Raw genomic sequence first — 14,566 nt, forward strand, 5'->3', positions numbered from 1 at the left:
CAATGGCGGCTCGGAATTAAAATTCCCTTCGTCAATGAGGCAGAAATTATACATGCCCTCCGTCAGACTGGAGGCAAAGCGGCGATTGTGTGCCTGCATTTAATCATTCGAGCAGCGTTTCTAGGTTAAACAAAAAGGGATGCTCTTAAAAAAGTTAAACATTGGGATTGTTCGACGTCAAGTGGAAGTTCATTCTCCTCAGGTTTGCCGGTTAATTACTCTCGGTGTACTTATGCTTCCACGCCCAGCTCAAAAGCTTTTTATATGTTAAAAATGCGGCTTTGTAACAATTTCACAGTTGGATGAGCTTAATGGCAGTCATTGAATCTTTATTCACGTTCACTGGTTTTGAAGTGGATTTTCTTTGCCTACACCAATCTCCGAAATGGAAATGATTATTTAAAGGAACCAGCAGAATAATTACGGCCGCGTCGTTGAAATATTCAAGCTGGCCGAAACGAGCGAGCATATTTGCGTTCTAATCCTAATCTGCCTATTGAGCGATCACGTCTCAATCCGGCGGCACTGGCGGAATACATACATACACACACACACAGGAGCCGAGCGAAATCTCAATTAGCGCACCCAATTTTGATCGGCGCGCAGACAACATCTCCGCTCGCTCTGTCCATTATTCGTGCGGGCTGCGCGGCCAATTGGCAAACGGGGGCGCCTCGTGTTCCATTATCAGTGCGGAAAGAGCCGCTTACTCTCGCATCGAGCGCACCTACATGATATATTAGCCGGTGCACGCGCAATACATTAGTGAAGAGGCCTCGCTCGCTCCGATCCCCTGCAATATGATATGCATAATCTGCGCGCACTGCATGCTAAATTAGCTTGTCAACCGGCCCGCAAGTTGGTGTATACACGTAGTGTATCTTGTGCTCGACGACGACGACTAGTGTGGCGAGGCATCCGTCGCCCTTTTGTCCGCGCCACACACTCGACTTGTGCTGATCTCATCTAAAATTCCATCAACAATATCAACGTGCCTGACGTCACTTCTTCTTCTCGGGGGTGGCCTGCCTCGCTCTCACCGTTGCTCGGAGTCTCTCGCAGGGCGGCCGTCCACGATGATCTTCTATGTGAGTCTCGGTCTTTCTTTATTTATTTCGCCAGCCAGCTTTCAATTAGCAACAAAAGTCCCGACGGTCTCGTGATTGGTCCTCCCGCGCACCCCGGTCCTTGTCCACGGTAGGGAGGCAAACTAACGGCTCTTCTTGTCGCTTTTCTCCAGTGCCCTTCAAAATCTTTGAAGGAAATATTTCGGTCACCATCCAATTGCGTCTTCCAGAAGGCAATCTGTATGGTCATTTATATCACGAAAAATAGGGCAAAATTTTTCTTTGTGTGCTGGTGACCAAAATTTAATGTTTAAACTGATCCTTGAAAAATATTTAGAAGGAGTTAAGATACTGGAGACAGGCTTGGAATCATTTTAGACGGGTTTGACGCCAAATTACAAATTTTTTACTGAATTAATTTAATTTAATTTTTTCTCAAATCTGGCTTATGGCCTTCTGCTTCCGAAAAAAATGATTCAAACCTTTCATTTTTGTGGAAATCAAATTTAAATATAAGAATACATCTATATCGATATTTCCTTGAATTAATTTTTTCGTAACCAACAGGTTTCGAAAACCACCTTTTTATTAACTGATACCGCCCTTTAAAAATGTTTGTCCTGCCTGTGACAAGCGATTTTACGGGGGTTTTCCTTTTGCTATATTAATGACGAGCAGATTGTCATTCTTTGAAAATGTATTTATGGTTCAAATATTTGTGGAAATTTTATTTCCTGTTAACAATTTCCAGAATGTAGAGAGAAATTCTGTGAATATCTCGAAAATTTTCATTTCTCTTTCTTCCTCACCACAATTATTTTTCCTCAAACGATTTTTAACCACCAGAGAGGTGTAGCAGAGAGTAGTTTCTCTCCCAGGTCTCTCTCGGGAAATGGTATCGATTAAATTCGGTGGTTCAGGTGTCGATGGCTGACTGATTTTTGGCGCGACAACTTCTCCTCCTCTTTAATTAATCCAATTAATTAGCCACCGCTCTCTGTGGGCCGTGTTGTAATTTCGTCGTCGCGGTCTGAATTCCATCGGGCCCTGATGCGTGCGTGAGAGCGAGCAGGACACCAACCAACGAGAAAGGCTCTCCGTTGGTAAGGCTTCGTCCCGGTGTCACGTTTCGCCTTGGATAAAAAAGCGCTGAGTGAATTTTTCCGGTCGCCAATGTTGCGCTTTTACGTGTGTTGTGTACTGGCTAACCGCAACCGGCCACACGGCTCGGGGACGTGACACATGGCCGATTTGTGGCACAACACAACAGCTGCTCTTTTTTTGTTTGTTTGCAATGGCTCCCCTAATAGTCTCAACACTGCTGGGAATTAGTTTATCCGTGGAACTGCATGAATGCGAAATTCTGCTGCTATTTTTTAAACTTGGATTTTGGAACAAGAGTCAGAACAATTGCAGATTTGAACTTTTTCCGGTTTTTTCACTGCTGGTTTTTATTATTTTAATTTTTCCGATTTTCTCAAAATATTATGTAATTTTCTACATCTTTCAAAATTAAATTTAATCGAATAAATACTTCTGGTGCATATCATAATGATTTTTGAAAATATTCAAAATAGACAAAATACATTCTCAAAATCAATTCCATGTTTTGGCCAAAATTTTTAATTTGATTAACACTGGTAAAAATTAAAAAAGTGGTTAATGCACTGTATCTATTACTCAAATGAATGCGGAATTTTTGCAATCCTGGAAACTTGGTGGATTTTTTAATAATGTTGATTTCCACCAGGGTTTCATTTTTACAATATTTAATATCTCAGCAAAAATACAACATTTTCGGTTATAAGTGAAAATTTCTTCTGCTTTTTATAATAAATTTGCAGTTTAAAAATAATCTTCCTGGCCTCAATTTCCTCATAATTTCCAGTCAACCATAACTCATGTTGAGTTCAAGGGCCAAAAACCAACAATTTGTTTAAAACTTTCGACTTTCTGCAATCATGATTTTAACCTTTTCTAGCAAATTTAACCTAAAAATCGTTTTAAATGATACAATTTTTGGAAAATCTTCATTGTTACATCATTATCCACGAAAATTTCGTACAACTCGAGTTGAATTGACCGTCGTTAAAATAGAGTTATGAAATTTGAAATATTTGCACTTTTTAAGTTGTTTTATTTTTCCTCCGTTTAAACATAATTTACAGCATAAATTGCATAGTTATGTTAATCCGCATTTTTCTTTGATAAATATATTTATATTATGCCTTCATTTCTTTCTTCACAACCCTGCGTCCATAGAGACAATATATTGTTTGTAAAATTGATCCAGAACACGCTAGCAACTGTTACTTCTGCTGACCCATTCCGTTTACGTTTCTCTCTCTCTCTCTCTCTCTCTCTCTCTCTCTCTCTCTCTCTCTCTCTCTCTCTCTCTCTCGCGTCTTTTTGCTCGCTGCGAAAAGAGAACAGTGCCGGCAGCAGCCATCCGTGCTCTGCGTGTTTGCAATTTCGATCCGCTGTATCATCAAACTCGTTGTTTCGTTTGCTCTGCTCTCGCCACCGATGCTCACTCTCTCGGTCTCGTTTACTTTGGCCGCCCGAGAGCGCGGAGCACTGAGGGTCGGTCGGTCGGCTGCTCTTCTGGCTGCCGCCGCCGCTCGCAGGGGGAGCGTATGCAACCGGCGCGTCCGCTGTGCTACGCGTGCTGCATTCCACCGCCTGATTGCGGAAACGAATATACAACAACTTTACTGCTGCTGATGCCGATGCTGAGGGCTGATGCATTATTGATTGCTGCCTCTGCAAATTCGTTCCTCTTGATTGTCGGTCTCATTCTCACATGGAGTCGTTAATATTATAGTTTAAAAACTTTACTGATGCAATTCTAGATACGAAATTTGCTGTTGAAGCATCTAGAAGATTAAGGTTGGCAGTTCATCGACTCTACTTTTCCATTATATTCGCTAAGTGCATTGAGGCCGGGACGCAGTCGCGTGGGAAGTCAGTGCACCATAATCGTCCAGCTCTTTCTTTATTCAATGCGGCGATTGTGCACTTCCTTTTGTCCTACGACTGATCAGCTTCTGCGATCGAGAGCATTGGCTCATAATTTGTGCCGCAGCTGTTTTTGCCAACTCTGTTTCTTACGATCTGTTTCAATCGGGGTTGGAAAATGGGGTCGACAGTGGAGAGAAAGATTTGTTTTATATGTGTTTTCATTTTAGAAACGAGGGAAGTTGTGTATTTGGCCGCTGAACTCTTGGAATAATTAAAGATAAGAATTCCGCAGTTTTTCACGAATAGAAAATCTAGAAAATGCTTTCGTGGTGATTTTTTTATACATTTTCTTCTTGCACATATCAGAAACGCCAAACATACCAATTTAAAAGGTTTGATCGCTGATTTAGAGCATTGAATCTTCTTGTCAGCGCGAAAATTTATTTTCCTGATAAATACTAATTTTTTTCACCATTAACGTTTCCATGTCAAATTAATTTTTCTTTTGATTTAATACTTCACGGTTTTGATTATTAAGTTTTGTTTGCAGTTTCAAATTTAGACTTTTAATTAACACTAATTTCTCAGCCCAATGAAAACCCTTTGAAAACCCCGTCTCAAAAAATATTTTACTATTTGCTTTTCCCCCTTTTCCGCCAGATTAAAATTACTACCCTCATTTGAGCAGCCTCACATTCAGATTTTAATATTCAAGGGCTAAATACAGACCGCGTCACTTCATTAATATGGCTGTAAGAAGAGGTCTAGACGGCGTGGTATGTTCGCAGATTGGAGAAACGACGTGCAAAAGGGGACGCGTGCCTCATGTAAAAAGCGTGAAACACACAAAATACGTTACAGGCGCTGTCTTTGCCAACTAATTATCCAAAGCGGGCAAAAAGCGTGTGCTCAAGAGATTGATAATCAAATCGAGCCGGGAGGCCTCCTTCAACTCCACACAACACACTCGCGGGCGCCCACCTCTCTTGCGCGCCGAGGCAAAAAGCTCGAGTAGAGAGAGAGATCGAGAGAGCCTCTCTCTGCGGAAAATCAATGAGCTCCTAATTAGAGAGAGCGGCTGGTTAATCTGAAATTGTAATTTGTTGCAGGCGTTGTTACAAGCACACGACGTGGCCTCACACGAGGTGTATGGTGCTGGTGCGGTGCGCGTGACGCCCCCGCCCTTGCTGCCAGGTCCGTACCTGAATGGCAGTGAGGAAGGTGGCGGCGGCCTGATGGGCGGCGTCGACAGCGGCGACGAGGGCGGCCCCGACGAGATGGTCACCCGGGTGCGTCTCGTGCAGTTTCAGAAAAACACGGACGAACCCATGGTGAGTTTTTGTTTTCTTATTTTCTCAAATTCACCAATATAGGGGAGAGGGGAGCTAAACAGTTTTATACAATCCATTTTAACTCGGTTCTTGGTGCAAATTCTCTAGTTTTAGGTTACAGATTTAAAGGAATTGAATTTAAAAATGCATAATTAACAGAACGTTTTCTATTTTTTGCGATATTTCTCTAGATTTCCTCAGTTGATTGAATTTAGGGTGGTTTGCAGCTTATGAGACGTAGCATTTTCCCATCTTCATTCCTTAAAAGGAGTGGGTATTTGCTCTCAACAGTTTCACATCTCCAGATTTTGTATTGGCTCAGACCAAGACTTTGTCTTGTCGGCCTGTGCCCTAGTAGCTAGTTTAATTAAAAATTTCAATTTAATATTTTAATTGAATTACTGTACAGTATTATAATTAATTTTCATTTGTATAGCTCAGATTTCCTGTTTCGGAACGAATTGCTTTTTCCTACGAAAATTACTTTTTTAAGCACTGCGGAGGCTAGATGCGCAATGTAATTAAATTTCAAACGGTCAGATTCAAGATGGCGTTGAAATTTTGGAAACTTCTAGCTCTCTTTTACATTTTGCACGAGTGTCCCGAGTGTTTTTCACCGAAATGGTTGATGTAATTAATTCATGTAATGCAAATTACATCACAATTTTGCTCAAAACTTGCTTTATTACCACGTATGTGTTCATTTGCCCGTTTCAAAACGCTGTACTACTGCCGACGCCATACCTGCGCATCTCAGGCCTCCGGTTATTTTAAGACTGCATTTATAAGGTTAAACTTAATATCAGATTTCTTTCCAATAACATCACATTTTCTTGGGATTTAACTTATTTTTAAAATGTTTCTTAAAAGAACTTCAGGGTCAAATTCAGATGGTTTCACCGACTAATTTTAATTATTTTCGACGAATTTGCATCACAATCAGGAATTTTTCTTGATCCAAAAGGCTCTTTCAAAATCAGCACTGACTTCATAGCTTGACAGGGTAAAAATAATTACTTAGAATTATTTCCTTTTAGAAAACAAATATTTATTTCTGTTTCTGTTCACAAAAAGCCAACAGAGTTGTCAAATAGGGCATATTAGTTAAACAACAGTAATTTTTCGAGAATATCGCAATGAAAACTAGTAAAATGGCTAATAAATTTAAGCTTTTTACTAATTTCTACAGGGTTAAAAAATTAACATTTTAATATTACGAAAAATTGCCAGAGTGAAAAATCTTAAATATGCACCAAAACTGGGTATAGTATTTCCCGTGATGATCAAACTATTTTTTTCGTCCGCAATTTTAAATGATTACCAGTATAGCGTACGTTTGACGTGATTGTTGTATTTGTTTCGCATTTATATTATTTTGTCTCGTGTAACAATCACAAATCAATATTGTTGTACCTAATTGTTAATGAATATTCAAATTTGTATCATTCTTAACTCGGCTATTCAGTTGAACAGACGTTAAATTCGCGGACCCAAAGAATTTGGGGTAAGTGTCGTTGTTATCAAAAATATTATATGTAATTGTAATTAATTGAATTGTATTACAGTCCTATTGATGAATTAAACAAGTCTGTAATACAATTTAATTAATTAAATTACATATATAATATTTTTGATAACAACGACACTTACCCCAAATTCTTTGGGTCCGCGAATTTAACGTCTGTTCAACTGAATAGCCGAGTTAAAAATGATACAAATTTGAATATTCATTAACAATTAGGAACAACAATATTGATTTGTGATTGTTACACCAGACAAAATAATATAAATGCGAAACAAATACAACAATCACGTCAAACGAACGGTATACTAGACTGTTTTTGGCACCAAAGACAGTCTCTAAAACCTTAAAATTGCGTTATTTGACCTCATTTAAAGTGAAAATTAAATCATTGGCATGCAAAAAACTTACATTCCCAAATTTGCTGCAAATTTTAAAATTAAATAATAATCTAAATTCCTCTGCAAGAAATTAACCCAAAAACATGTAGAATTCATCAGAAAATAATTCGAGTATTTAGCCACGACTACATTTGTAACTTGTGATTACTAAATTAATACAGCAGTAAAAATGACTCTGTGTGGATGCTTTGCAGACATGTAACAGCCTTTTTAATAAACCACACTGTCATGAGGTCCAAAATGATCAGTCTGTCCGCAAGCATGCGGGCGCAGCTGCGGTGCGGAAAAAACCGTGCGGCAGATTTTATGTCCGTGAAAAATTGCTGCTCTCGGCGGGCGTGGACGTTGAATAAGGACGGCTGTCACGGCGGCGTCCGAGGCAGATTTTTTTGCTAATTCCGGTGACATCTGTTCCGCAGGGCATTACTCTGAAGCTCAGCCCTCAAGGCCAGTGTGTGGTCGCCCGCATTATGCACGGCGGAATGATACACCGGCAGGCCACCTTGCACGTGGGCGACGAGATCAGAGAGATCAACGGAGTTTCGGTGGCCAACCAGTCAGTTAGTACCTTGCAAAAAATGCTGGTGAGTGAGTGAATTAATGCAGTGCAGAAAATGATCAAAGGCGCATAGTCTCTTGATCTCTTTTTGCAGGTAAAAGCGCACATATTGAGAGGCAGTGTAGTATACATATATAATGTGTATTCGGCCAATCATATATGCAGAGCTTTTACGATGGCATATGTACAAGAAGATAAAAGGCTAATGATTTTCCATGTTGTGTGTTGCAGAGAGAGGCAAGAGGCTCAGTTACTTTTAAAATTGTGCCCTCGTATCGCAGTGCACCGCCACCATGTGAGGTAAATAGTGCTGCTTCCTTTGCCTGCCGATACCATTCGAATATATACATTGTCTCCGCATACATATACATCTCTCTCTCTCTATCTCTTGCTCTGCCCCATTTTTTATATATTTATATACTTTGCACTCACTACGTTCAGTCAGTTGCCAACAAATTTTTATCTTTTACAGTTCGGTAGAGCTACGAATATTATACATATACATACTCTTTCTCTGTGCTTGCTTTGAAACACAAACACGTTGTGAGCTAATTTTTTATAGCTTATTGCCGCGTATTTATATATATACATACACTTGGCTATTTCTTGAAAGACACGAAATTAAATTCCTCCATGTGTAAAGAGACAGAACCCCCAGTGATATATTATAAATTTGCATTTTTACGGCTTGCCCTGCTCCACTTTTGCATCTCGGACGCTCACTTTTATATAAATAAAAAATAGCATTGTTCCACTGAGACGTTGTAAATGGGGTGGAAATCGGCACACGAGATTATGCTTTCCGAAAATGCGATAAAATACAGATTATATTGTGATGATGACATTATGAGCTGTCCTCGTGTACCCTCTGGATTTATGTCTTTATCCTCTCTTATTTCTAGTTGTTCAGGATTAAGCCTCTCCCTGTTTTAGTAAGTACCGCTGCTCTATTAGTTGGCTAACTAGCTAGAGTTGACAAGCCCCTTAATCTGCTGTAATACTACATTTATGTACATTACGTTTTTCGTTTTTGGCCGCTTCCTCGCACTCGCAACGAGGAATCTTTATTTTTGAGACGAAAAGCGTTGATTGCTTCTTGAATTTGGTTCCCACCCCCTCGTTTTTTTATTTAACTGTGCTGTCTTGCATGAGTAGCTCGGCGAATGATTGGTGGATTATTTTATTTTTATTTAAATCAGACAGTAGACTTCTTTTTGTGTATATTATTAATAAGGAAGTTCTAGCCAACCAACTCACTTTTGCCGTCCTTGCAGTCGGCGTCACTCAAAGACTGCTCTCGTTCGCAGATCTTTGTGCGTGCACAATTTGACTATGATCCCCTGGAGGACGACCTCATACCATGTGCTCAAGCCGGCATCGCCTTCAAGACTGGCGACATTCTGCAGGTATGTAAATCATCTCGGCCCAAAAACTTTTCCATTCTCTAACTCGCTCGCTCGCTCGCTCGCTGTGTTTGTTTGCCTAATTGCTGCCTGCCTGCCTGCGAGTCCCGATTCGAGATTACGCGCCGCCGGAGTGCGGGCGGGCTCAGAATATGTGTTGGAGGAAAGTTGCCTCGAGAGTCCTGCGCCTTAATCGTTGCTTGAATTATATAACGTGTTTCTTGAACGGATTTCGCAATGAGGGCGTTCCTCGAGTCTCTGAAACAAAAAGCAGGCTGCTGGAAAATGAAACTGGATTTTATTCCTTCGTAAAAGCTTGAAATTCCACAACTTTTCTCGGAGCGAAAAGCTCCTCTCTGTAATTTAACTCCCGCACACTTTCTGGGTTGAATTTTCTCGAGCAAAAAGTGCGAAATTTGGGACAGATTTAGCTCATTTTGAAAAAAAGAGGTTAAATTGACTTGAATTGTTAGCTAAATTAATTTTTTGCTGTTTTTTTTTCAATTTTTCGGGAAGACGGGAAAACGCAATATCCATGTGGTAAATTTGAAAAATACTTATTTTAATTTTGTTCAAGCCGCATGGAGAAAAATTCAAAAACTTTTAGCTCATAATTATGGTTAAAGGCAAACAACCTCTGAAATTTCAAGTAAATAAAATTTGCTTCGCAAAAAACACTAAAAAACTTGAAATTTCCAAGCTGGCGAGTTATTTGCATGTCTACTGTGTTTTTTTTCATAAAAACAAAACTTTCTCTTGCTGATTGTCTCGTGTGTCTCATTTTCCACAGATTATAAGCAAGGATGATCACAACTGGTGGCAAGCCCGCAAGGACATTGCCTCCGGCACTGCTGGCCTCATTCCTTCGCCGGAACTGCAAGAGTGGCGGACTGCCTGTCAGGCCATGGAGAAGGCCAAAAACGAACAGGGTGAGTGTTTTTCCGGCCCCTGAGGGAAATGCTGTCTGGTCTGACCATGGAAATACATATACAGAAAAAACGCAGCATGAGCAGTGTGTGTTTTTAGCTGACTAGCGAGTGTGGGGGGCGCGATCCACATATAGGCAGAAAGAGATTATGACCGGAAATTTTTGATCGGCAGAGAGAAACAATCTTGGGGGGGGGGGGGGCGGGTGTTGCTCGGGAGGGCTGGTAATTCTCTGTATGATCTCTCTCTATCAGGGTCCTCCTTTTAATCTTCTCCTCTGTGAAATGTGTTGTTCGGTGCAGACGGCAGTGCAGGATGCACCTCCCAAAAGGAGACGTGTGATGGCACCCCAGGTTAGAATTTGGGCTCTACCCTGCACCTGCATTGCGCATGCGCACCCCTCTCTGTTCGGATTCCCTGACATTGACACCCTGTGCACGCGTCTTTTTTATTTTTTGGTTGCCAGGGAATCGAAATTTTTGCGCCGAGATTCATAATATAGAAGGCGTGTGAACCGTGTCTGCAAAGAGAATTTACGACCTCCAAGCAGCCTAGCCGAATTGATTTTGTTTGCTCGCTCGGTGTGTTCGTGTGTGCTTGGACGGAGAATGCGGAGAGAGTGTGAGCGGACCAAAATCCTACACCGACCCTTGTTTTTAATGTTGTTTGTAAGAGTGTGCGATGGATATGCGAGTCAAGTGCGAAAGTGAAAAAGAGAGAAAGAGCCCCTCAAAGTTTCACCCTCGTAAAGTTGCGTTTGATATGTCTGCGCCAGAATCTCCCTTGTTGAATCTCGTTCTGTATGTGCGTGTTGTATACGCATTTATTAAATTTTATACCCATAGAACTTTTTGTGCAGGAAAGTAAATAATACCTCCGGGGAGGAATTACGCTTCATTTCAGGCAACTTTTGCTCTACACTGCGTCACAAAACCCGGAAAATTGCTACTAAATCATAACATGTCCAATTCACCTCTGATACAAAATTTTCTGATTGCTGGAAGTAAAAAATAACTAATTTCCCGTCCTTCAAATCAATAATAGTCGATACTAGTCTACTTTAATTAAAATGAATGCAGTCTAATTAGTCTAGTTTAGATATAAACTTTGGTGTTTTAAAAAAATGGAGAGTAATTTCCTCAAAACTGACAAACCTGAATTTTCGAGGAATTGGGCAAATGAAACAAAACAATTTTTTCTTTGACACTACTCAAATCTATTTTTAAATCAAAAGTTACCCGTGATTAAGCTGATTTTCGTCAGTCAAAAATTGCCTCTTCGTCCTAAAATATTGATTTGGCACTTGCAATAAAATTAACACCCACTTTTTCACACACTTTACAAGTGTGTCGAAAAGATGCCTGGAATAAAAGATTTCCTCCCCGCCATCTACATTCCTTTTTCATATAGAAATACATACATAACCGCGCTTAAATTGCAGGCTTATCTGCTGAAACCGTAGGCTTTAGGGGGATGAATAGAGAGAGCATGATGTGGGATAAATAATTAAAGACAGGCGCGCGCTGTTTGAGGCTCTGTGAGACCGGCTTGCGCCGCCCGCCCGCTCGGGTATGTCTTTTGAATAAAGAATGTTCTTCTTTTGCAGTGAACTGCTCTATCTTTGGAAGGAAGAAGAAGCAGTCTCGAGATAAGTACCTGGCAAAGCACAATGCAGTATTTGATCAGTTAGACCTTGTCACATACGAGGAAGTCGTCAAACTGCCCTGTGAGTGCGACCAACGAACCAACCACCCACCTATCCACCCTGCCAGCCCCGAGAGAGACCGAGAGGGAGAGTGGCGGCGGCGGCGGCTGCTGCGACGGCCGACCCACCGCACCAACCCTCTCTCTCTCTCTCTCTCTCGCTCTCTCTCACCGTGCGCATTATTCACGGCCTTGACTCGCGTTTTTTTTTATGCATTGCAGCTTTCCAACGCAAGACTCTCGTGCTGTTGGGCGCGCACGGGGTGGGACGCCGACACATCAAGAACACACTCATCGCCAAGCATCCCGACAAATACGCCTATCCCATTCCGCGTGAGTTTGTTTTTTTGTTTGCCGCAGATTTGCGGATTGAGCCTCTCTTTCTTTCATTTCGCGCGCGTATACATGGCTTTCGCGGAAAAGGATTTCTTGACGGATTTTATTTAAAAAAAAAATCACGCAGAGCAGATGCTGGAGATGTAAACCTGAAATTCTTTAAATCCTCATTAATTTTCAAGAATCTGTAGCTCAAAATCGACAATGGGCTAAACTTTGTAGATAGATTTTAGTGATATTTAGACAGGGACAAAATTGTAGCACGCTCTCTTGGAGGTCACCTCCAAAACAAAATTCACACTACAGTATTAGCTGCAGATGATTATGAATTACATAGCGATCGTCAAAAACATCCGGCTTAACTCATTGTTGAGTAAAATCGGAAAGATGAAATCTGATGAACCTTTTCCATCACAAAAATTCACTAGCTCAAAATGCCTTCCTTTGTAATGAAAAGCTGATTTCAAAGAATGAAATTCTGCTATTTATATAACACGAATATTCGAGAAGGAAAAAATCCCATGGACCTTTCTGACGGCTGCAACTGATGCCATATTAAAAAGTTATTAAGGCTGAGTGCCTGAAATATCTTTTCATACGATAAATCTAAGAACAGAAAAAAAAAGGAAATTCACACTCAGCCGGTGTATGAAATTTATTCTACATGATACTTGCATTTCAAACTGTGATGAAGAGCTGTAACAGAAAATGATTTTCATCCCACCTGATTTTATTTCTTTAAATTTTACAATTTTTTTTATATTTTGGCTTTTAAATCAAAGAAAAAATATTCCAGCTTTCCTGAAACATTTCCAAACTTTAATTTTTGAGCTTTGCAATCTACACTCGTCGTCTTGAATTTTACCTGCAAATTTATTTCTATTGTAAAAACATAATATTAACTTCCGAAGTTCATAATAAATTTTCACCATGAGAGTTTGTTAAAAAAAACGATTGAGAAAAGTTGAGCTGCGATGAACATTAAAATTGTCGTCTCTTGGAAGCCTGGCTCTTATCTTACACACTGCTAATAAAGATTAACTCGTAAAATTTTTATATCTAAAGAGGGCCGATCGTCGCGAAGGGCCTACTGAACCGAGAAAGTTCGAACGACGTTTGGGATTTTATTTCTTCAAGCTCCATGACTTGCTGACAACGTCCAATTACAATTTTTTTTAGATCTTTATTATTTGATCTTTTAATAGCAAAAACAAGAACGTAGAATCCTTTGAAGTGTCTTTGTTGTGAGTTTCGTGTTTCTATTTGTCTCTAAATTTAAAATTCCGTCTGAAATATATTCTACCCGTTGAATTTGTCGGACTGATTAATTCTTCTGAAAATTGAATTATATATAACATGCTATTACCGTATTACCACATTTTTTATTCTTTTGGTTAAAGCACAGCAACGCATTAGTGTGCGCGTGGCAACTGACTCATTTATATCACCGAAAAGCTTCCAATTATTGCTGATCTGATATATTGCTTGTCAGCTTTTGAAGCTGCAATTATTACTCATTCAGAGAGGAAATTGCTCGACTTAACATTATTACGTTATGAAAATAAAAAATCGGAGCAGCTTAATTTCCTCCGAAATGAACCCTGGCGTGTGCTACTTTGTATCCAGAAAGCGTTGCGCTGAGCAAGGCGTAAGAAGCCTTTCGCCCAATTTTCACCCTCTTTTTCTTACCCAAAGCCGCACGTTTTCTGAAATTGGTATTCAGACTGTGCGTTGCCGTTAATGACGATGTGTTTGCCAATAAATTTCGGTCTCATTTCATGTGCACCCGAATACTAATGAGTATCGGCTTTCACAGACACAACAAGGCCGCCGAGAGCAGATGAGGAAAACGGTCGCAGCTATTTCTTTGTGTCGCACGACGAGATGATGGCGGACATCGCAGCTAACGAGTACTTAGAATACGGTAAACCCGCCATTGATGCCCCTTTCAGCGCCAATTGCTGACGTTCAAATAATGCCCGCAGGAACACACGAGGACGCCATGTACGGGACAAAGTTAGAAACAATCCGTAAAATCCATCAGGACGGCCTGATGGCAATTCTGGACGTCGAGCCTCAAGCGCTCAAAATCCTCCGCACCGCCGAATTTGCTCCTTATGTAGTTTTTATCGGCGCCCCATCTTTTGGGGCTGTCGGAGGAGTAACAGTAAGAAATGCCCGTTCTACTACTTCCTTATCATTTAAAAATGTAATTAATCGGTATATAAATGTCGTATTGGTGTTCCACAAAAGCACAAAAACAAAATCCCCTCGCACATTTCTAATTAGTTTCTTTTTGTTTTTAAAACTTAATTTTGAATACACCTTTTAAGTTGATATGCCTATTGCGTTTTT

The 14,566-nt window shown here is 40.4% G+C and overlaps 1 protein-coding gene across 9 annotated transcripts in view; it reads left to right on the top strand.

Annotated features, from left to right (window-relative positions):
• CASK (peripheral plasma membrane protein CASK) overlaps positions 1 to 14,566 on the top strand; it is a 35,340-nt gene that overhangs the window by 18,825 nt on the left and 1,949 nt on the right. The window contains exons 10-20 of one of the 9 annotated variants that reach the window (XM_065490245.1): positions 5,138 to 5,359; positions 7,702 to 7,866; positions 8,073 to 8,141; positions 8,744 to 8,773; positions 9,116 to 9,247; positions 10,035 to 10,173; positions 10,474 to 10,524; positions 11,778 to 11,897; positions 12,098 to 12,208; positions 14,028 to 14,135; positions 14,197 to 14,420. In XM_065490245.1, the coding sequence (XP_065346317.1) occupies positions 5,138 to 5,359; positions 7,702 to 7,866; positions 8,073 to 8,141; positions 8,744 to 8,773; positions 9,116 to 9,247; positions 10,035 to 10,173; positions 10,474 to 10,524; positions 11,778 to 11,897; positions 12,098 to 12,208; positions 14,028 to 14,135; positions 14,197 to 14,420 (1,371 nt within the window). The remainder of the gene's footprint in view (positions 1 to 5,137; positions 5,360 to 7,701; positions 7,867 to 8,072; positions 8,142 to 8,743; positions 8,774 to 9,115; positions 9,248 to 10,034; positions 10,174 to 10,473; positions 10,525 to 11,777; positions 11,898 to 12,097; positions 12,209 to 14,027; positions 14,136 to 14,196; positions 14,421 to 14,566) is intronic. The other 8 variants (XM_065490248.1, XM_065490249.1, XM_065490254.1 and 5 more) reach the window with 8 other exon arrangements.

The sequence above is a fragment of the Cloeon dipterum genome, chromosome 4 (assembly GCF_949628265.1).
Source record: "Cloeon dipterum chromosome 4, ieCloDipt1.1, whole genome shotgun sequence".
Taxonomy (NCBI): domain Eukaryota; kingdom Metazoa; phylum Arthropoda; class Insecta; order Ephemeroptera; family Baetidae; genus Cloeon; species Cloeon dipterum.